We start from the raw sequence: 24,818 nt of genomic DNA, 5'->3' as shown, positions 1-24,818 counted from the left end.
TGCCATCTGATATTTCGGAGCAGGAAGCAGCTGGAAGAGTCATTCATAGCAACGGGAAAAACTGAAATTACATGAATAAAAGCTAAGAATAACCTACATTTGAAAAAAGATAGATACTATTCAGAGAATCACAAAAGAAGCTGATTGAGAGAATTAGGGCACATAGAATATTCTTTTGTAGGTAGCTGGTTGAGTGAGGAATAGCCAGGATGCATGGCCAGGTAAGACAGAGGGACTAGACATGATCAGAGAGAATTTTCCATGTTAAGATCAAACATTGAGTATTGGTCTACTTGCGGCCCTGAGGTATCGGAGGGAGGGTGGGTCTGATGTTGGAACCTGGGCGACTGATGGCCGAGACCGTGTGTCTTCTGTGTTGGAGAGACCCTTTTCCATGTGGAAATGCTTGTTTATGTAGTGCTGCAAAACATTAAGGAAAAAAATACAGTATGTATAGTTAACCCCTTGGTACACTAAACAAAGAAAATAAGCATTGCATGACATAAAAAAACAGAATAATTTTTAGAATGCATTCATAAAAAACCATAAAAAATTAATGACATCCAAATAAGAAAAATAGGGATGAGGTTGAGAATACATCATGTGTGTGGTTAGACACACCTTGGGTTGAATAGACTTGCCCAATGACCCGAAGGTGTCCACAGCAAGCAATTCCTATGCTACTCTTCTACCCGGCTCATACCCTTTGCAACAATGCCCTGCACATATTCCTTTTCAATCATATATGAGCAGACTTAACACAGACACACACACACACACACACCCATAATCCGCTCCCCCCCCCCCACACACACTCTGAAGTCCTTCCTAGAGAAACCTTATCTAAAGCTCTTAAGATTGGCTTGTTCACTGAAGATGAAGACCCAGGATGAACCATGGAGCTAGGCCCCTTCAGGGACTGTGGAAGCAAGAGGAGTTTGGAAGATAGAGACTGAAGGTGGAAGCAGGCTGGCAACAGAGGAAGCTGTATTCTCAGTGGGCAGAGAAAGCAGTGTAGGAAGAATTAAGAGAGTGAGGCTAGAGGATTATATAGGAAGTGAGCAAAACAGAATGACCTGTAAGATTGGGAAGACTCAGTTTATCAGGCAAAGCAATGCAATCCCAAAGTTAAAGGCAATATGGGCCTTTTTTTAAGGTATATTCCCTTGTGGCTCAGCTGGTACAGAATCCGCCTGTAATGCTGGAGACCTAGGTTCGATCCTGAGTTGGGAAGATCCCCTGAAGAAGAGAAAGACTACCCACTCCAGTATCCTGACCTAGAGAATTCAGGGACTGTATAGTCCATGGGGGTGCAAAGAGTCGGACATGACCGAGCAACTTTTACTTCCAAGGTATATTCAGAGCAAGAATAGCACACTCCTTGATAAGATGATATTGTGTTAACAGAGGACAAAAAAAAAAGAAAGAAAACAAAAAGGCTCCTCCTCATGTTCTTCTCTTTTGTTCACCATGGAGATATTTTTTTAAGCTGGAGAGGGTAATAAAAACACCTTAAACCAAGGCCTGTAAGAAGAACGCAGAGAGTAGCAGAGTCGGCCTCCCTCCTCAATCAGTTCATTTCTCACACCCAGGTAAGCTACCTCTCAGGGCACTGAAAAAAACCGACAGGAGTCATTTTTAGAGTGTCTGGTCTTTGAGAATTCATCACCATAAGAAAAGCATAGGTGGTAAATAATACTGCCACTTAGAAGACGGAAATAAAGACCAACAAACTGGCACACCTGAGTTTAATCCTTAGCAAATTCACATTTATTAAAGAAGCAGTTCAAAAAACTAAGATCATGGCATCTGGTCCCACCACTCCATGGCAAATAGATGGAGAAACAATGAAAACAGTGACTGACTTTATTTTCTTGGGCCCCAAAATCACTGCAGACGGTGACTGTAGCCATGAAATTAAAAGATGCTTGCTCCTTGGAAGAAAAGCTATGACCAACCTAGACAGCATATTAAAAAGCAGAGACACTACTTTGTCGACAAAGGTCTGTCTAGTCAAAGCTATGGTTCTTCCAGTAGTCATGTATGGATGTGAGAGTTGGACAATAAAGAAAGCTGAGCACCGAAAAATTGATGTCTTTGAACTGTGGTGTTAGAGAAGATTCTTGAGAATCCCTTGGACTGCAAGGAGATCAAACCAGCCTGATGGGTGTCTGCATCACCTAACTCGGAGCCCAGATGGCTAGCAGTGGGATCTCAGGGGAGGGGAAGCCACGGCAAGCAGTGGGCAGGGCTCCTGGAAAACCCCACAGGAGGCACAGACCTAAAGATGCCTGGGACAAGGGATTCCTACTTGAGGAACACAAGAGAACAGCTAAGACTCCAAGAAGACATTTAGGAAAATTAATACACTCATTTAAAAGCATCTGTGTATACTGGGGAACTGGAAAAAAAGCACCCCTGGAGATTCAGGGAAAGGGCATAACCCAAAAGAGACTGAAAAGACCTTGATCCCTTAGGCTGGGTTAATCCTGGGCTCAGGACACACCCTGCTAGTTAGTGGAGGGCTTCCCCTGCACGGAGCCAGTCTACACCTTGGGAGAGGTTGCTGCTTTTTCAAATGCCCAGTTTTCAACACAAGATCACAATGCAGGTTAAAAAAATAGGAAAACTTGGCCCATTTCAATTTTATTCATTCCATTCATTCATTCTAATTTATTCCAACGGAATAAATCTCCTCAAAACATTCCGTTAGAAAACAACCACAATCTCCTATGTGTGTAAAAATGTATAATCATACTACCTGACAGGTATCTAGAACTTACCTTCTTACTTATACCATACCCCATCTTGCTGGTCCTGTATTATCATATTATGTCTCACATAATATATATATATTATAGTAATACAGGATATTACTATATCATTGTGGGACAGATCTTAAGAATTCTAAGGCTCAGACATTAATTGATTTGCCCAACACTGTGCAGCCAGCCCAGTGTAGAAATGGAACAGGAACCCAGGTCTTTGAATCCCTAATGCAATATTCTTTCCACAGCTCTGCCCCACAGGTAGCACCCCCCCCCCCCACTTTGTTCTGGCTAGACTAGGTTTGGAATATAGTTTTCAACTCTAAGGATTCCATTTATAAGGAAGGAGACAGGCAGAGGAGAGGAAATGAGATGGGAAAGGTCTGGGAACATGTCCTAGCCAGAACCATGATGGGCCTTGGGGGCATGTTTGACCCAGGGCTCCTGTGTTTCCCCAGGCTTTGAAGTGGCAGCCCACAGCCTTTAAAGGGTTCCCAGAGCACTCCCCACATCCTGTGAGATGACATAGTATGTCTACCTGAGAAGTTGGGATTAGTTCCTGGAATGTGAGACTTGGGACTTGTAAAAATATATATATTAAGAAACAGAAATCTCAGTTAAATGAAGTTGGAGCTGCTGTGTCCTGTGACCATAGTGGAGTCCACCTGGAAGAAGAAAGTCTCCTCTTCTTTCTTGGGACGGACTCAGGCAATGAAAAGCCATGGACTCAAAAAAAAAAAAAAAGAAAAGCCATGGACTCTTTGTTTACTGAAGCTCTCCCAGCTTCCGTTCCCTGCCTGTAGAGAGCTTTCTCCTTCCTTTGCCTTGTGAGGCCTTGCATGTGGATGGTTGTGGTTGCAGACCCCTAATTTTGCAGTTCTCAGCCTGAGCCTCAATAAACCCATCTTTGCTGGAGAAATACCTGGCAGTCTATTTGTGTCAGGCCGTGTGCTAGGCTCAGCTGGGTCTGACTCTTGTGATCCCATGGACTAGCCTACAAGGTTCCTCTATCCATGGAGTTTTCCAGGCAAGAATACTGGAGTGGGTTGCCATTCCCTCCTCTAGAGGGTCTTGCTGACCCAGGGATTGAATGTACATCTCTTGCACCTCCTGCATTGGCAGGCGGGTTCTTCACCACTAACTAGTCCAACAGATTCTAATTCTTATGGTTGATGTCCACCCTTATGAGTAAAATCCTTGAAGATACTTGGTCAGCTGTCCTGAAGACACCACCTGAAGAGAAATGGTTAGAAGGTGCCTGATTCAGGACCTTCCTTCTGGAGAATGCTACCTACTGTGTCTTCTTGTCACTGGCGAACTAACACGTCTGTACCCTCCTTCTGGTTCCCAGGGTCACCTGAGCAAGCAGGCGATCCTCAAGTCTTCTGGGCTCAAGCAGGTCACCCCATCCCATCTCAGGTTGCTCATGGTGGCTCCTTGCCTCCAGGTCCTAGAGAATTCCCCCCAATGTATTCATTCCTCCATCAGTTGCTCACAGAGCCCTGTATGGGCTACTCTCTGCCTTTTCCATTTTCGCCTCCAGCCGTTCAGTCTCCCCACATTGTTTCAGGTCTTTATTCAATGTCCTTTATGAACGGTGCCAGAGACAAAAATGCAATGATCATCCTGTCTGAGCTAGGCGATACACATTCGCAAGTCTGTTGGGCAGCTAGGTGCAAAAAGGAAGTGCAGGGAGTGGGGGCTGAGTCTGATCCTTCAAAGCCCTGAACCATCAGGATTCTGCCAGACCCCTGGAGCAGGAGATTGGTCAGTAACATGAAACCTTCTCTGCTTTTCTTCACCTTCACTGAATGGAGCCCAAGCTGCTATTAATAAAATAGCACCTCTCACTCCACAACACTCCTGCAGGTAGTGTGGTCAGATGAACCATGCAGCAGCATCCACCCTAAATGGCTAAGTAACCCTGGGCACATTCTGGATCTTTTCGAACTTTGTTTCTCATCTGCTACAATGTGGGATAAATAACCCATCCTGCCTCAATGGATGGATTCTCATGTAAAACACTTACTTAATTTTTAAAAATCAGAAAACAGAAAGGCAGTGGAAAATAGATATAATATGAATATCTCATGAATATCTATGAGAACCATATGTAAATGACTCATACCTTTTAGGGCATGATCCTCAGTATCATCTATTACTGAGTCTTGGTGTGAATAAATACTGTCTTCTGGAGGCCGAAAAGGCAACTCTTTTGACCATGGACAAGAATGAAGTAATTCAGGATACTGCACGGAATCCCTGGGATCCACAACACTGAAAAATGAAAAATGGATGATATCTTTGAGATGCAAAACCATGAATGGCCATATGACCATTGGGTTATTGTTGTCAAATTATTCAGTAGTTTGCAAAAGTATCTCTGTTGAGCTTAAGTTTTCAACAATACTTAGGCAGTCAAGACCTATTAGCAGCTGACATATTAAGTAGTGTATATATTAGCATAAAGTTCTCATCTATTATACAAAACATCACTGAATATTTGCAAAGAGCATGGTGAGAGGTGCTGGCATCTATAAAACAAGATGAGTCAGGCATGGATCCTGATTCCTAGGATCTTAGCATATGTGTATATATGTGTGTGTGTGTGTGTTCAGTCACTTAGTCATGTCCAACTCTTTGCAGCCCCATGGAGTGTAGCCTGCCAGGCCCCTCTGTCCATGGAATTTTCCAGGTTATAATACTGGAGTAAGGTGCCATTTCCTTCTCCAGGGGATCTTCCCAACCCAGGGATCAAATCCACATCTCTTGCATCTCCTGCATTGGCAGGTGTAGTCTTTACCACCAAGACACCTGGGAAGCCCTTAGAATCAAGTGCAGTTTATACACTTGTGCTAGTTCAAGGTCAGAAAAGATGAAAGCATGCTAGGCAGCCTGATCTGGACCATATGTTGGGCATAACTGTTGCTAGATGTTAGTTCCCCTCTTAAGGACAAAGTTGGGGTGTGATCTGGATGCCTGGAGTCTCTGCTCCAGGAAAGGCCAGTGCACTTCCTATCAGCAAGCTGCTCTCCTTTGGGTTCTACCTATTCCTGCTTCCTCCAGGGCGCAGGGGCGTGGGAGGGGGCAGATCCACCGAGGGGGAGCTCATTCCTCAGAGGCAGCACTGTGAACAGCTGAGCTTTGTTCACGGCAAGGTTAATCATTATTTCTTGCATCTATTAATTAGCTTTTATGAATTATTTACTTCTTTTCTTTATTTATGTTTTGAGGCTCTGAATGTTTTCCATATCAATTTATGTGAATACGTACACATTTGTGGGGGAACAGAACTTGACTCAAAAGACAGACAGTTTGGTCTCTTATTTTTGGAAAAGAATGCCTCTTCGTTTAAAACACACACCAAGAAAGGGATCACAGCAAGTTCTGCCTTTCAATTACTGTTCCTTTGTATCAAAGGATGTAGTAAATGAAAATGCTTTGAAAGTCAGAAATCAAAAAGTGGTGGGGTTGAAAGACACAGGCGTTACCATGTGGTGGGGGCAGACTTGAGTGAAGATCTGATCTACCCTTTTCACCATGGGAACAGTTGATAGATAAGCCCATTGCAGCCTAGTAAGCAATTTTTCATTCTTTTTTTTTTTTTAATTCTGCTATGGACTGAGTGTTTGTGTCCCTCCCCAACTCTGCCCAAATTTATATGTTGAAATCCTAACCCCTAATATGATGGGGTAAAGAGATAAGACCTTTGGGAGGTGACTAGGTCCGGAGGTGTAGCCTTCCTGAATGGGATTAATGCTCTTATAAGAAATAGCTCAGCTGGTAAAGAATCCGCCTGCAATACAGGAGACCTGGGTTTGATCCCTGGGTTGGGAGGATCTCCTGGAGAAAGGAAAGGCTATCCACTCCAGTATTCTAGCCTGGAGAATTCCAGGGACTGTGTAGTTCATGGGGTCCCACAAAGAGTCGGACATGACTGAGTGACTTTCAAGAAAGGACAAAAGGCAGCTCGCTTCTGCCATATGGGGACACAGCAAGAAGCCAGCCATCTGCACGCTAGGAAGAGGATCTTCATAAGAACCCAACCACGCTGACCTCCTGATCTCAAACTTCTCAGCTCCAGAACTTTAAGAAATAACTCTCTTTTGGTTAAGCCACTCAGCCTATGGTAATTTGTTATAACAGCCTAAACTGAGACATTCTTTTTCTCAGTGTTCCCATCAAGCTACCTAGCTGTACTAAAAACTGAGAGCGTGAATAAATGCTCAGAGATCTGCAGTTTCAACACTGTCACTATAATGAGTTAGCTAATTATAATCTAGAGTATCTAGTATCCAGTGAGACGTGCAGACTTGGGGGAACCATTTAGTGGGGACTCTAGTTTTTTGTTATCAAATTTCTCAAAGGAAACCCAAAATGTTATGACAATAAGACTTAGAAATAAAGGAAGCCATTACTCATTTTTTAGGTTGGCATTCTCATGATGAAAGATCACCCTCATAAAATATCCCTTTGCCATGGCAGACTTCTAAAATGACATTTTAAAGTTACATTAATACCTCAAAAATTATAAAATGCTCACTGTTGGAAAATATGGGGAAGAACAAAGAAAATAAAAATTGGCCATAATCCCATCACTAGGAGATAATAACTGATAATATTTTGGTATATATCTTTTTAGTGTTTTTTGATGTCACATATACATGAATATTTTTAAAGCTACATTATATGCTGGATATACATTTGCATCTGACTTTTAACACACCACTGATATTAAAAGCACTGATTTGTATTTCAGTTCCGTTCAGTTGCTCAGTCTTTGCGACCCCATGGACTGGAGCATTCAAGTCTTCCCTGTCCATCACTAACTCCTGGAGCTTGCTCAAACTCATGTCCATCGAGTTGGTGATGCCATCCAACCATCTCATCCTCTGTTGGCCTCTTCTCCTGCCCTCAATATTTCCCAGCATCAGGGTCTTTTCAAATGAGTCAGTTCTTCGCATAAGGTGGCCAAAGTATTGGAGTTTCAGCTTCAGCATCAGTCCTTCCAATGAATATTCAAGACTGATTTCCTTTAGAATGGACTGGTTTGATCTCATTGCAGTCCAAGGGACTGTCAAGAGTCTTCTCCAACACCACGGTTCAAAGACATCAATTCTTTGGCAATCAGCTTTCTTTATAGTCCAACTCTCACATCCATACATGACTACTGGAAAAACCATACCTTTGACTAGATGGACCTTTGGTGGCAAAGTAATGTCTCTGCTTTTTAATATGCTGTCTAGGATGGTCATAACTTTTCTTCCAAGGAGCAAGTGTCTTTTAATTTGTATTTAACTCTTTGTAATTTACTTCCCTGGTGGCTCAGATGGTAAAGTATCTGCCTGCAATGTGGGAGACCTGGGTTTGATTCCTGGGTTGGGAAGATCCCCTGGAGAAGGAAATGACAACCTACTTTAGTACTCTTGCCTGGAAAATCCCATGGACGGAGGCGCCTGGTAGGCTACAGTACATGGGGTCGCAGAGTCGGACATGACTGAGCGACTTCACTTTCACCCAAATTTTATTTTAATATATGGAAGCAATGAGCAACTTAATTGTATTATAGGGCTAATTTTTCCAATTTACTGAATATTTCATCAAATTCTCATGGTTTTTTTTTTTAACATTTTAGGATATTAAAAATGAAACACATATATGCTGTGTGGATGATTTAGAATTTACAGAAAAAAAGATGAAGACAATAAAAATAACTGATAATTCTAGAGGAATACCCACTGCTGACGTTTTAGTGTGCTTGCTCCCAGTCACTTCTTGTATATTTTGTTGTCATGCATTCAGAGAGACCAAACCCACAAACTCCTGCTGAAGAGTTCTTTACTTAGTTCTCTATCCCTGCTCTGGCCACAGATGATTAGACAAAAGATGGTTATCTGACACAGGAGCCACCAATTATAGACTAGCTTGTTACCTTTGTTACCTGTGAGGGTTCCAGCTAGAGATTTCCACCCAAGATGACTGACTGAACCAGCCACATCTTTGCCTGAGAAGCATGGTTTTAAGACCTATACAGAGACAGTCAATGGTAGTGGCAGGGACAGCTGAAGTAGAAATGGAATGTAATAGAATGCGCACAAAAGTCAAGCACTAAAATCAGTGGGAGGGCCTATATGGAGTCCTCAACCTACACATATCAGGTTTTGAATCACAGTTTGACATATTAAAATCGGGACCCAGGAAGAAAAAGACTTTTATAATAAAAATCGAGAGCATCAGCTAGCAAACATTTTCAATTGTACTAATCAGAGATGTGGATTACAAATTACAGACACCAACTCTGGCTAATTTAAATTTCAAAAAGGGAGTCACTGAAAAGCTATTGGGTAGTTTGCAGATTTAATGGAAACCCAGAGAACCAGGCTTTTAAACCTGGCAAGAGCAAAGGTAAGCTAGGTGCCAAGAACACAGCCAGGCTGCAGTACAGGAAGCGACTGGTAGACATCACTGCTTGTGCTTCACACCGGACTCTTGATGATTCCACCACTGGTGACTTGAATGATCTCAAACTTCCCCTGCATCTGTGTGTCATTCCCTCAAGTTTCAAAGTCCCAAAGAGAAGCTTCTTCAGTTCTAGTGAACCTTGATTATAAGGCTGTGCCCTCCCTAGAGGGCTCAGATCTTCTCCATTCATATTCCATGGTGGGGCCTGCCTCCCAGCTTCAAGAATCCTCTGAAGTCTAGGGATAAGCACCATGACTGTAACTAACCAGCAGAAAATAATTTATTCTATCCAACAAAACTCAACTCACCTCTTTTCAGAAGGTTCAAAGGGGGCTTTAAAATAATCTCCATAAAGCTCAAAACTTTTCTTGAGTTCTAACGCTGTAAAATAACGTAGATTATTGATGATGGGTGCTGGTACTAGACCCCTGAAATTGGAAAAAAGATCCACAGAATTCTGTAATGATACCAAGCATATACACACACATTATACCTAAATACTGACTCTTACATCGCAAGTAAATGCATTTGACAGCAAAATCTATTTGGAATAATGTAATGTATACAAACACATCAGAGCTTGTCTTAGACACTGGTATTACATTTTAATTTGTAGATTAAGCAAATTTGTGTTTTTCTGAATATTCCTTCTCCATTAAGACATTAATATAGGCAGATTATCCTCCTGTTGATTAGTGCATATTCTATTGTAAATCCTCACCTATTTGTTAAGTGAAGTCCAGCAATATATCAACTGCTATAAAAACTGAAATAGGTATTTTCCAGTTTTGTTTGTAATCTAATACTTTGAAATAATATCGGAATAAAATATTTATAAAAATTCTACTGTTTTACTTTCTACTGAACTCTAGTATAAAATATCCTTTTTTCACCTATACCAGCCTGTTTCTCCAGACAGAGTGACTTGAAAGAATCATTAACTACTTTTAGTGAATAAATCCTACCGCTATTCACCCTAGACTTGCTAAATAGAGTTGCTGTGTGCAAAGTAGACTGATTGCATATAAATGCATGCAAATTTCAGAACACCCTTCTGCCTTGTATGACCCATTAGAGGCTCAGATTTAAAATCACATAGTGTCCACAGCGTGTCAGTAGTTATGGCCGCTCAGCTGGTCAGGGGTCGGACAAGCCCCGACTTTAGCTGCTCTGGGGTAGACTGCCTGTCTCCTGACTACCACCTGTACCCCCTCTTCCAGTAGAACTTTGTATATTCCACACAGCCTGCCTTTAGAATCAGACTATCCAAAGATAGCTTACCAGTATGGAGAAAAGAAATCATACTTTTTTTTTTTCTTTGCTACATAGAAGACAAAGATAAAACCTAATTTATATTGAGTTAAAGATTTTCAACAGATAGCTTGAAATTACAGACAATAAAAAGAAGTGAAATTGAAAAACATCTTAAAATGGCTTTTGCATTCTGCTTTCTTGAATTACTGCACTTTAAAAAGCTCTTTAAAACACTATAATTAAGGTCTTGTCAGTGCTCTTAGTAACTTTCTGAAAACAGGGGCTTCATTTTACTACTAGAACTTTCCAAAAGGTCACACAGAAAAGAGAATTCAGAATACTGAAGCCTATAACATTCGTGAGAAAATAAAACACAAACATTTCATAAACATCCTGGTTATTCATTTTGAGTATATCTTAGAGTTGAAATGTGCCTTGTCACATGTGATAATTAATAGTACAGTAATTATTATAGCCACCAATATCTATGAAGCCTCTACTATGCCTCAGAGACTAAGTGAACCATTGCATATTAAGGATGGAGAATTCATGGGTTAATAAAGATACAACGGTCCCCATCCTCATGGAATTTACAGTTTAATGTGGAAAGGAGACATTAAACAAATGATCCCACAAATCATTAACTACTATTGTTTTGAGATTCAGGAAGGACAGGATATTCAACAGGATAAGATTAACCTTCCATCATCAAAGCCTTGGTGAAGGCGGATACTTACATTCAAACATGACCAGAAATATCATCCTTTGCAGTCCTCAAAGACTGCACAAAATCATCTGTTTCTAGCAACAGTGAGTATACTGTGCCTTTAAAAACATGTATAAATGAAAGCGAAATACAACTTCTAGAACTAGGTTTACTGCCACCAGGTCCATTTTAGTACAAAGGTCCCTGGTTATGCTGATGATTTAGGATTCATCTGGTATACTTGGATACCAAAAAATCAATCTAAAGATGCCCAACTATAAACACACGTGACAAATATCTACCTTTGAAATAGGAACGTGTGCTGAGGAGGTGTGTTTCCCATTAGGGTCTGCCGGGCTGTCTCATACTGTCTCGCCAAAGACTCTCTTTCCTAGGTAAGAAATATGATCTATAATTATACTGATGTTAAAAATATGTCAGATATTAAAATAGCTATAATCATCCTCTTCTTGAGAGAGATTGCCAAATGTGTAGAAAGAAAGAAAAAAAAAAAGGCCTACAAAATAATATTTGTCCAGTGGAAAGAAAGCTTTATAAAACAAAAATATTTTATGAAGACTGTAATTTAAATGTGGCAATTTTTATTAACATGTCATATTATTTCTTACATCTTTCTAATGAAATTATCTCTCGATGATACAGACTGTCTTTTTAGTTTTATCAGATTTTTACACACACAGTAACTGACTGAATATATCTGATGATAAGTATGAATCTGAAATATGACAGATTATGAGGTTTTCCTCCAGTATTTCACCAACACCCCATCACCATCACTAAATACCAAAAAGCACAAACATTTCTATTTTGGGGGATGAATGATTTATGATAGAGATATCTGACTGAGAAAGTTGTAATTACTTTCCCCAATCCAATAAAAAGTTTCAAAAATACATAGGGATTTATGCTGAGAAAGTAAAATGAATTAAAATAGCTTCTCCTAAGGGTTGCAGTCAGGGGTACATGAGATAATTTACATGAAAGCCCCTTCCAAATTATAAGTGATGCATAAAGTCTATTTTCAATCCTAAAGGAAATCATCCCTGAATATTCATTGGAAGGACTGATGCTGAAGCTCCAATACTTGGGCCAATTGATGCGAAGAGCCAACTGATTGGAAAGACACTGATGCTGGGAAAGGCTGAAGGCAGGAGGAGAAGGGGAGGACAGAGGATGAGATGGTTGGATGGCATCACCGACTCAATGGACATGAGTTTGAGCAAGCTCTGGGAGATGGTGAAGGGCAGGGAAGTCTGGTGTGCTGCAGTCCATGGGGTCGCAAAGAATCAGATATGACCTAGCTGAGCGACTGAACAACAACAACAAAAGCTATTTATGATCTCCACCATAACATCTCATTAAACTTCTGTTGTGATGATCTTTAGAATCATCATGTTGTTCATTTTGCAGCATTATAACAGCTGTGCAAGAAGTTGATAACCTATGAACTATCCTAAAAGTTGATAAACACTTAAAATTTCAAAATAGCATTGAATTTTCATAAACTTTACAAGAAAATGAGGCACTGAAAATAATCTCAGGCAAATTCACCTCATGTGTATTACAGCAGCAATTTAGCACTACCCCTGCTCTCATTTCTGGGCAGTGAATCTGTTGCTTCTTGGCAGGATTTGATTTGCTTTCCTACGAAACGACTCTGTTATATTTTATCTCCACCAGGGTTGGCAGGCGAAGTTACCAGAATCTCGGGCTGCAAGGGGCTGGAGCGCAGTTGCCATCATGGATGAGAAACCACCAACCCTCTAATACAGAACACACCAGATCTCCACACTAGGCTCTAGAAGTTCTGGATTATGGGGGCTGAACAGTTTCTCAGGGAGGTGGCTGCAGATAAGGCATGACCTTGAGGATGTCAAAGTTCATGAGAATTTTTGACAGCATGTGGTCTGCTTACCTATTCTCACATTGTCTTTTGATCATACCCTCTACTCTCCGGTTCCTCCATAATGTTAATGAATTTTATGTTGAGATGCTGGAGATGAATTACAGCTGAGAACCCAGTGTGTGTGTATTCCATCTCTGTTCCTCCGTTCTCTCTCCTGAGGACCTGAGTGCCCTTGACCAGAGAAAAGCTGCCTTTAACTGGACCTGAAAACTTTCTAGCAGGTAACATTCAGGTTGGTCGTGTTTAAATAAAGCATGGATACACACTAACAGGTAGAGCCTGCGAGGCAATGATATGTGTTTCCCATCAGCGTGTATGAGGCTCAGTGGCAGGACAACCTAACTGGGACATGAGCTGGTTCTGGTTGTTAAGACACAGACTTATTATTAAAGAATAAAGGTGGCCAAGGGACTTCCCTGGTGGTCCAGTGGTTAAGACTCTGGGCTTCCAATGCAGGGTTTGATCCCTGGTTTGAGAACTAAGACCCCACATGCTGTGGGCAGCACTGCCCCCAAAATGGATAAATACATAAAGGTGGAAATATTTTTTAAAATATATTAGAGGAAAAAGAAAAAAAAGAATAAAGGTGGCCAAGAATGTGTATTCTGGAGTTCACAGTCTGGATACGCCATGCCCTGGGAGGTTAAACAAAGAAATTATATTTGAAAGTCTAAGCTCAAAGGAACATAAAGATGTACCATCCAAAGAGGGTGGGAGAGCAGATACAGAGAGAAAGTGATGGGAAAAAAAAAAAAAAGAGCTGGGCTTCCCAGGACTACAAGCACAGGGGCTGATGGGCCCCGCATGTCGAGGGAGCTCCTAGGGTGTGGTGAGATCTTAGGAGTTGGCACTGGGTGAAGGTCCTTGCAGGAGATCTGGAGAATACCAGAACCACTGGCTCAGAATGGAACTCAGGGTTTCAGACAAGGTGCATCGCCATGGTAACCATGAGAGTCTGGAGACCAGGGGCCCTTCCCTTCCCTAAATTCCCAGGACAGTGTAAACCTCAGGATTCTTGAACTTAATCCAAAGACTGGGAGTGATCCCCACTCCTAACGACTGATATTTGATTTCCCACAGATTCTAGTAGGTGGGAACAATTCTAGATTCAATTTATTTTGCATAAACAAATGGGACATTCCCTGCGCTCCACGATCACTTCTGCAGAAGTGGCAATGATTTAGGTCTCTGTATTCCCCACATTCACAGAAAACCCATCACAAACAGGGAAAGAAGATGACCTAATGTGAATGCAGACCAACTCCTGTCTGTCCTGACTTCTCTAAGCTCTCGAAGAAAGGGATTAGAGTAAGTTATAGGACAAGTCTATGTACTGCAAGCTTACAAAACATGGACTCTTTGAGTGGACTTGCTTTGAAGGCTCAGCACAAGAATATTAAAAATATCTCAACATCAAAACAAGTTTTCCCTTGAAATATATACATTTTACAGTATTAGCAGTGCTTTTCTGTGCCTGTTAACTAGAAGAACTGAGTGTCAGAGCTTTGACTAGGAGCCTGGGGGAAAGCTACTCCCAAAATCTACACTGAATATTCTACTTTTAGAACCCCATGACTATTCTTAGAGGTGTAGAAAGTGTGTGGGGTGGGGGGGTTGTCTTCAGCTGACACTGTCAGAGAACAGTTCTGGTGAAACTTAGTGTTAAAATGTCCTTTTTGTCTGAATTGCGTAATGTTCAGTTGTGGCTCCCCCCGCCCCTTCTATCCCTTCTTACCACTGGTGTTTTTTTCCCTGAAAGTTTGGCCCATAATTTCACAAAGTAGTTTCTGTCTGCAAAATCCAGGGACTCAAACTCATTTGAAACTCTTAACTTCCTAGAAATCTTTTCAGGTTTCAGCTGAGGTTTCTTAATATCTCCTAGGGAAAAAAAAATAAGGTTTAAAATAAAAGGCATAAAATAGGATACAACAACTTTCTGAAGTGAGGGAAATGTTTTATATCTGGATTTGCTCAAACACAACAAAGTGCATACTTGAAGTCTGTGCATGTCAACTTGAAAGTAAGATAACTAAAAATATGTCTTAAGAGTACAATAATAATTATTACTGAAAATTATAAAGGTAGTCCACATCACCTAGTAGAAATGTTCTGGGAGTATACTTTGTTTTTGATCAGTAAAGACTTATGAATGGAATTAAAGGCTTCCAGATACTGAACTGAAAAGTCCCTTTTATAATTACTTTCCTTTTGACAAAATTGTCCTACAAGGCTAAAATAATAATAAACATGCAATGCTAATAATAATAGTCATAATAAACACACAATGCTAAGAAAAAACTTTTAAAAAGAATGGAATGGATGATGAGGTCACTATTTAGCAGAATTTATACATAAATGTCTAAAGTTTCCTTTAAAACATTAGAATGTCCATAGACCTAGAATATAAAGAATCTAAATTTCTATCACTGCTCATGTATCATGGGGCCAAGTGTAAATACTTTTGGATGTATTAGGAATATCACCATTTTCAGTATTGCTATAAAGATGCCAAAATAAATCATCTCCACAGTACCAATACAGCTGACTGAACAGATGTGGGAAGCAAGCCCCAACTCAAGACAAAATTGAATAGTGGATAATATATAACAGAAGTGTGTTTTTAACACAGAGCAAAACTGAAACTAAGAAAGAAACATTTTCAGGTGCTGGAAGAGAAGATTCCAAGTCAGAGCAGAAGACACTGACACCAAGTCAGAATGTTTTGGGCCTGAGGTTTCTGGACTGAGAGGCAAGGCCAGTCCCTGGGCTCTTTATTAGGTGGGAAGTTGGAAAAGGCGTGTCTGGAAATCTCAGGACTTAGTCTGGGCACAGGCTCACCTACACTGAGGATGGAAACACCCATGGGAAATCAGACCTTTAATTCTGGGCTGTGTGCTGGTACAGAATCTGAACTCAAACTCCTACCAAATTGCGTGCAATCCCCACCACAGCCAACAAAAAAAAAGCAAGGTAAAAGCTGTTGCAGACAAATAAGTTTTTAACCATGGTAGGGAAGTCTAAAGCTCCACAATTCAGCACCTGTCTTGAAGGGGAGAGACTGAGAAGATGTAACAAATGCATGAATCCACACCCAAGGGATTACAGGTGACAGAGCCCTGGAAAAGGGACACTGAAGTAATTAAGTTTATAACAATCACAGAGATAATAGGAGACAATCATTATGTGGAAACATCCTCTATTCAGTCTTCCTGATGGAAAAGCCATCCAACCCATATTGGTTGAGCACCTACTATGTGCCAGACTGCACACTGAATGTTGGGGATAGAGCAGTAAATAAAGCGTCCTTGACCTGTGGGATTTACATTTTCATGTTGGAGACAGACAACTAACACACCAGATAATGTCAGGTGGTGATAAGCACAATGAAGGTCCAGGAAGGTAGCAAGGAGGCAGAGTGAGGGATAGCGTGATGGTCAAAGAAGTCCTCCTAAGGAGGTGACATCTGCACAGTGGTCTAAAGTTATAAAGGAAGGCATTCAAATACCTTGATACCTTTGATATGGGACAAAAGCATATCAGGCAGAGAGAATGGCCTTGTATAAACACCCAGAAGCATGCCTAACACAACTGAATTACAGTAAAGAATTCAGCATGGCTGAGGCAAGGCAAACAAAACAAAAAGAGACGGAAGGGCTGACTGAATCTTATATTCATTAAAACAAACAAACAAAACCCAAAACATTTGTTCTCTTGATGAGACTCTTAGAGCATTGTTAAAAAAAAAAAAAAAAAAGAATAGAGCATTGTGAAAAAGATCAGATGAATCTGAAAAAAAAAAAAGATGAAATTTAAAGAAACAGAAGCTATAATTTCCATAGAAATGATCCTCTCTATATAAAAGCTTATTTAATGTATAGTATTTGTGTCAGGGTCCCTTCTTCCAGCTTTCTCACCTGTAAGTCAATTGTACCATAATGTAAACAAACCAAGTTCTATCCAATGATACAATGGAGATATAATTCAACAGATGAATGTCTTAATGATTTCTCAGCAACAAGACATTCTGGGTAAAGATAATGTGTTTAGATTACTATTATACTACATTGAAATGCTACTACTTTCAAGACTTGGACTCCTATAGTAAAGAGTTTCATACAGTTCTTAATATAGTTTCAAATGTCTTGATACAGTAATGAACAAGAGATATTACTTTTCAGTTATTAAAAAAAATCATAATTACTGGTTATAATACCTGCAACAAAGTTTCTTCAAGTGATGTTATTCAAAGTATCTAAATTAAAGTCAAACTTGAGGCAACATTAAATTATATATAAGTCATTGTACAGTCCACAAAAATTACCAAGTTCTTCAGTATATAAGCTAGTTATATTTACTTAAACACCTACAGTGAAGCATAAATGAGTTTACTGATGCATAACAGATTTTCAAGTTATTTTATGGATTGGTATCATTACCAAATACAGGAAAATATAAATGAAATATCTGGAACAACCAGAACTATATCTCAAATGAATTCAAAATAACTTAGACTTTATTTAGAATTATACCCTTTTGCAGTGAATTAAAATAATATTTATATAAGATGTTTAAAAAATGAGCACAGAATCCAACCAAATAATGAATGCAGTAGAAGCCATGTACCTAAGATAAAACATTTGTGTGTATTTCATAACACATTATTACACAAACGAAATAAGACCTTGTACTGCAAAAAAAGGAGGAAAGAAAAAATGTTGATGATCTGATATCATAGGCACATAGTCATTTTAATAACTAGTAATAAAATTAGAATTTGGGAGTCAGATTGCAAATATTTTTAAAAATAAAAATCCCTATTTCGATAACCAATTTTTCTATAGCTGTAAGATTGTTTAGCAAAGCAACTAAGTCACTCTATTGTCTAAAGACATGAGACTGAACACTTTTTTTTTCTCTTTATTTTTGGCTGTGCTGGGTCTTCACTGCTGCACGGGCTTTTCTAGTTGTGGAGAGTAGAGGCTACGCTCGAGCTGTGTACATCTCATTGCGGGGCTTTTCTGGTTGCAGAGCATGGACTCTAAGACGCGAGGGCTTCAGTAGTTGTGGCACGTGGGCTTAGTTGCAGCTCCTGGGCTCCAGGGCACAGGCTTAGTTGCTCCGCAGGATGTGGAATCTTCCCAGACCAGGGACTGAACTCGTGTCTCCTGCACTGCCAGGCAGATTCTTTACCCTGAGCCAGCAGGGAAGCTCCTGAACACTTCTAAGTATACATATATTTTTTTAAAACAGTTAAATAAAACTTTGCAACAACAACAAAATAAATGAATCAGCACCAGAGTTTGTCTCTCTTTGAAAACACATGGAAACGTATGACTTGGAAGTAGGCTTTAATTTTCACACAAAAGTTCTCAGACAGCCAGAATCATTCCTTTCTTTCCCCACTCAAATGGGGCTTAAAAAACATGTTTATTTTGGTAGGAGTGAGGTTTTTTTTTTTTTTAATTAGCAAGAGTAATATATGCCTACCATGATTAAATACATATACATATGTAACATGCAAATAGCTACAAAAATCTCTGTGAAAGTTTCAATGCTGAAATATGTAACCATATAAAGGACCAGAAACAAATTAAAGCGCAATAATCTGCTACACAATTTAAAATATTTATTTATTTTTAATAGGCTAATACACAATTTGTAGTGGAAAATTGCTCAGTGCATTAGAAAGTATTAACATAAAACCAATGGGGCCGAAAGAAGCCATTTTTTTCCAGGACAGATTTAAATCTTAAAAGTCTTGTCTATCAGTTCTTCTGAGAAAGGAATAATTGCAACTAGAAAAACAATCACTTCACATAATATCCATAATAATTTTCCATAGCAAAATAAGCTTTTGTTGTAGAAAGCTATGAGTCTAGAAATATAGTAATAATGTTCATGTTATACATGATAAAATGAATACTGTACTAAACTATTCTAACAGTAAAGTGCTAAATTCCTTAGTGTCCAATCAAAGGAATAAGCAGTTATTTAAACAGAGAACAGATTTTACATCATAAAGGAAAGCATGTGACTGTATCTTCTAAGACAGAAATTATGAGGTACAAAAAGAATGCTTCTATCCACTGAACTCCATACTTTGAAATATCTTCAGCAGAGTTGAACTAATGGGTTCAGTATTTGGACACTGTATCCAGAATGTCCTAAATGAAACATATAATAACATTACCCTGAATTTCAGGGTTTTTTTAAATGGATGAGTTTACCAGGAAGTAGTCAAATGACACTTTGAAGGAGATAAAATGTAGAGCAGATAAATTCAAGAGTGGAAATTATGAATAAAATCTAGATGTGTATAGTATTTGGGAAAAGGAGAGGAGAAGGAAAGAGTAGCTTGGCTGGCAGGAAATCGGATAAAAACCTGCAGGAAGCTTGAACACAGATTAAAGGTTTCCTCTCCTAGGAGCAAAATGTTTGAGAACTAAATTTCTGATGTGATTTCTGCCCAATCCTACATCCCACCTTGACTAAGTGTGGTCTCTGCTTGCAAGGGCTCATCCTTTAAGAACAACATTTTCAAAGACGTTATTTCATTGGTCACTTCTCAAGCAAATACATCTTTCTTTTATTTCTTACCTTTGCTATCTTTGTCCCTGTAAACTAAGGGACTTTAGATCTGGTAGCTCATAGAAGCCAGTCTTTGCTTCAATTTACCACAAAGAGAAACCAAAATACCCACTGTCTGGTAGTTTCTCCCTCAATCATATACCTTGATGGCATTTACGATTGAACCAACCTGAAACGTGGAACATAAATGCCTTTGATATTATCAATGACATAATAATGGCAAAAAAAAAATAGATAACATTTACTGAGCACACTATGTTTCAGGTGCTATTACAAATCTTTTCTGTGTGTGCATGCGTGCTAAGTCACTTAGCCATGTCTGACTCCTTGCGACCCTATGGACGGTAGCCCACCAGGCTCCTCTGTCAATGAGATTCTCAGGCAGGAACACTGGAGTGGGTTGCCATATCTCCTCCAGAGGATCTTCCCCACCCAGAGATTGAACCCGAGTCCCCTGAGTCTCTTGCACTGGCAGGAAGATTCTTCACCACTGAGCTACCTGGAAAGCCTATGAGAAAACCACATCAGTTGCCAAATATTTCCACCTAGTTTGAATAATGTTGTCCTTTCCAATTGAGGATAAGATGATATTAGAAAAAAATCTTTGCTGCTTACATGTTAATGTACAAACACACATATAAGTACTTACTATGTGCCAGACATTGTTCTGGGTATTTTTCAATATATTAGGTCATTTAATCCTCACAATAATTTTGCAAACAGATACTACTAGTATCTCCATTTTATACATGAGAGCTTGGTAATTTGCCTAAGGTCACACAGCTAGATTGCACTGGAACTGGAATTTCCAATGACAATTTTGACTCAAATGTTTTCTGAAATCATGGATTTCTAAGGTTACAAACTTAAAAAACAAACAAAAGATCTCCAGCTTCTGCTAATCAGGACTGCTTTCTCATAGTCACCTTTGAGATGAAAGCTTTGGCAGTCTAACATTATTTATCATCAACACAAAGAAACAGTCTCTTCTTATTCTCTTTTCTGAATGCCTGGTCAATAAAGAAATAAGATTTCTGGAATGATTATCTTTAAGTTGAACCAAGCAATTAATTGAGGTGGCTCAGCTGGTAAAGAATCTGCTTGCAATGCAGGAGACCTGGGTTCGATCCTTGGGCGGGGAAGATCCCCTGGAGAAGAGAATGGGTGCCCACTGCAGTATTCTCACCTGGAGAATTCCATGGACAGAGGAGCCTGGCAGGCTACAGTCCATGGGGGTCTCAAAGAGTTGGACACAACTGAGCGACTAATACTTTCAAGCAAGTAATTACATTCATTTACAGACACACTATGATCTGGACAAACCTTTATAGCAACAAGGTGGCCTTCAGTGTTGTCATGGAGCAAAAGGTAAGGTGACCAGTTAAGGACTTAGTTGTTAAAATGCTATTGAGCAAGATTATTTTTTTTCAGCTTAACATAAAGACTTTATACTATGCATAAAAAATTTCAGTATACCTTATCCAGAGCCCTAACACTGACAAAGAGCGTAACTGCTAATACACTGAATCCTTCTATTGTCACAGAAAATAATTCAGTATAAATCGTGCCAGTCCATCCCTCCTCACCCGAAGACAACCTGAGCAGAGAAGCATCTGGTTGGCTGGCCTCTGAGAACAGCCCCACAGCAAAGCTCCCGAGCACTCAGCCCAGGGTCTTTCAAAAACTGCAGGCTGCAGACTCAATTATGCAATCAGTTGAGTAGGTCATGAGTAGCAATTTAAAAAATGAAGATTGAGTAGAATAGGAAGTACCAGACTTTATTGCCACAGTGAAGGTATTTCATTATACATTTGTTTCCTAGGTGTGTTTCTATGTGGGTTGTGATCATGAGTTATACTCCTAGATACAGGTTTTGGACTGGAAAGTTTGAAAGTCACTGATCTAGTGATTATGAACTGCAATTTTCTAGCATTAAGCTGTTTAATAAAAGAGGGCACTGGGTTCGTCAAGAGCCAGCACGGAGAGCCAGTTGTAATGAACAGATCAGAGATTATAAAAGGAACCTTACATTCATCCAGTCCAACTAACCACCCAGCCTTGGGAAGCTTTCTGTAAGATTCCCATCACAGAGCATCTAAGTTCTGAGAAGAGCCTGTCTGCTCCTCTGGACATGACTCTGAGTCCTAGAAAGTTCTCATTATGTCAAATTGAAATAGAACATTAGGGGGCTGCTTCCATAGGACAGCCTCTCAGGTGTGGGAATTTAGTTCTATACAATTATTTCTGAATAAACACAGGTTTGTTGTAGAAAATTTATAAAATGCTAACAAGCATAAAAGAGAAAATTAAAATTACCCCCAATGTAACAATCCAGAGCTGACAACTGAAACCATACTAGCAATACCTCCTCAACCTGCTTTCTTCTTGTGTGTGCATGCTAAGTCACTTCAGTCGTGTCTGACTCTTTGCGACCCCATGGACTGTAGCCTGCCAGGCTCCTCTGTCCATGGGGATTCTCCAGGCAAGAATACTGGAGGGGGTTGCCATTCCCTCCTCCAGGGGGGAACCCTCTGGAGGGTTGAAACCTCCTTCCCAACCCAGGGATCGAACCCAAGTCTCTTACATGTCCCACATTGGGTGGCGGGTTTTTTACCACTAGCACCACCTTTTGCTTCTTAATGTGTAACAGATATTTTCCTCTTCCACAATTCTTCTACAACATGATTATAATGGCAACATACAGCTGTACCAGAACTTTTTGCCCATAGCTTATTTTTGTAATCCCATTTTGGCTAAATTCTTTCCAGATTTTATTACAAAGACATTAAAATGAATATCCTTGTGCATAAATTATTTCCTTACAATAATTCTTGGATTAGAATTGCTAGGTTAAAGAGATGCAACATGTGAAGGCTTTGACACACGCTGTGAAGCTGCCTCCACAGAAGTTGTGCCCATTTACTTTCTTAGTGATGAAACCGAAAGTGCATTTACCTTCAGCCTCACCAAGACTAGCCATTCATTCGTTTTCCATCTTTGCCATTTTGGTACCCCCAAAATATCCGTTTTGACTTACGGTGACAGTGAAAAAGTTAAATACCTTTTGACATAAGTTTTCATCCATTTTTATTTCCTCTTTTGTAAATTGCCAAATTACCCATTCGCCCAATTATCTTGTGAGATTTGGAAATAACTGATTTAGCTCTTTAAATATTTGAAGAAGGCTCTTGGCACCCAGTGGAACTATTACCTCTGTTGATTTGAATACTAGGTACCAGACTTCTTCTAAAAAGCTGAGGATTGTATTAGCTAATAGAGAGACCAAAGTCCACAGCCTTGTTTTTTTTCCCCCATAAAAATCACTTTGCTAAGGCACAAAACAAATGAAAGTGATATGAACTTTGTTTGTAAATGTAGATGGAAAATGACAATTTTTAAATATTTATATTCTATGATTAAAAAGCAGAAGTGTCCTTGATGCCAAGAAAATCAATAACAGCTGTTAAAAATCTCACACTGAGAGAGGAGATGACAATCTTTTCTACTTATTTCCTTGAACCACAGACAAAATATCCCACTGCACTGACTCAGAGACGTCTATATGACCAAAACACAAACCGGACACCATCATGGACCCTAGGGAAGGATGCTAGAGCTTCTTCCAATTTAGAAGATGGGAAACTTGGCATCTTATTTTGCATTAGAGCCCTAATGAAGATGCAGTCCTGAATTCCTTAAAGAGCCTCCAAAACAGTTGCTCAAGGAGGAAACCAAATCAATTTCTAATGTTTTTTACCTAAGTGAGGTATTCGTGCCTCTAAAATGCAGGTCAGAAAAAAATGGGTGCTTATCCTGATTTTCTTCCTCTCTTTCACAGTCTGCACTCCCCCTACATCCAGTCCAAATATCTTGAATCTGCCCACTCCTTCAACGATGTGCCTTGTTTCAGCCCCTTAGCATCGTGTCAGGACTAACTCAACAGCTTTCCAGTCACTGTTCCGGCTATCTGTATCATCCTCCTTAAAGTGATCCTTTATGCTGACTAGATGCCCCCTAAGATAAAACATTTAACCATTCAATGGCTCCCCATCGTTTTCTAACAGATCAAGCTGCAGGCTCACTAGCATAGCACGGAGTGCCCTTTGGATCTATAAATATCTACATATACCTACAGCTCTCCTGACATTTTGTTCCTTAGAAGATGCCATGCCTGCTCTTACCTCCAAGCTCAGGCATATGCTGTTCCCTTCTGAAAGAACTTCCCTCCTCTCCTGTCAGTCTGCTGACTACTCTGCAACCTTGAGGACTTAGCTGAAGGGTAACTTCCTCTTGGAAATGTTTTCTCATCCAGTTCTCACATCCCAGGCTGAATCAGTGTCCTTCCTTAGTATTCTTCTCGTGACATTCTGGAAAAGTTAATAAATGAGTTTTCCTCTCTATTTGGTGCTAAACCTACCCTTGCATGCTGCAGGGCCTCCAGCTGCCCCAATCACACGGTGTTGTAATGAACCCTCTTATCTGTCTCCCTTGATAAGAGACAGAGCTCCTTGAAGTGTCCTCATCATCTCATTCTATGTAGAAACTATCAAAGTGTCTGGCATATATGAAGTACTCAATCCATGCTTGTCGGAGGACTTGAACTAACTTCATAAAAATAAGTTATGATATGTTTAAAAAAATTCACCTTATTAATTTCATCTTGGACAAACCAGATAAATCCGAGGGTAATTATTAGTATATCACAGGTTCTTCATCATACAAGAGGAGTCCTGAACCATGGATTGTAAAAAATATCAATTTTCTCTACTGCACTTGAAATAACACTTGACCTACATACAATTTGGGGGGATATGTGTTAAGGTTAAGACATGCCTTTTGTATAAGATACAGACATATTTATACAGGCTACAGGTAACGTAGTCATCAATGACATTTTTAAAACATGGGATACCAGACACAGTTTAGTATGATACCAAACACACAGTAAGAGCGCTCACTGACTGTCTTGTAAATTCTTCAGAGTCAGATCTTAGACTGGCTGCTTTGCTTAGTTATTCTCTTTCATGTGAATGACGGGATTCACAGAAAGGAACTTATTGAGTATATCTAAATGTGCCCCTGTCCCCAGCCAGAGTAGACAGGCTGAAGAATG

General features: G+C 39.8%; 1 protein-coding gene across 1 annotated transcript in view; it reads right to left on the bottom strand.

Annotated features, from left to right (window-relative positions):
- Positions 1-289: 289 nt before the first annotated feature.
- Positions 290-24,818, bottom strand: part of LRGUK (leucine rich repeats and guanylate kinase domain containing) — a 96,056-nt gene continuing 71,527 nt past the window's right edge. The window contains exons 16-20 of the mRNA XM_043463750.1: positions 14,853-14,992; positions 11,493-11,581; positions 9,539-9,658; positions 4,897-5,045; positions 290-420 (exon numbers count right to left, since the gene is read on the bottom strand). Coding sequence (XP_043319685.1) covers positions 290-420; positions 4,897-5,045; positions 9,539-9,658; positions 11,493-11,581; positions 14,853-14,992 — 629 coding nt within the window. The remainder of the gene's footprint in view (positions 421-4,896; positions 5,046-9,538; positions 9,659-11,492; positions 11,582-14,852; positions 14,993-24,818) is intronic.

Source organism: Cervus canadensis, chromosome 3 (genome assembly GCF_019320065.1).
Source record: "Cervus canadensis isolate Bull #8, Minnesota chromosome 3, ASM1932006v1, whole genome shotgun sequence".
NCBI lineage: Eukaryota > Metazoa > Chordata > Mammalia > Artiodactyla > Cervidae > Cervus > Cervus canadensis.
The sequence above is the reverse complement of the archived record's forward strand: the minus strand, read 5'-3'. Positions and strand labels throughout refer to the sequence as shown.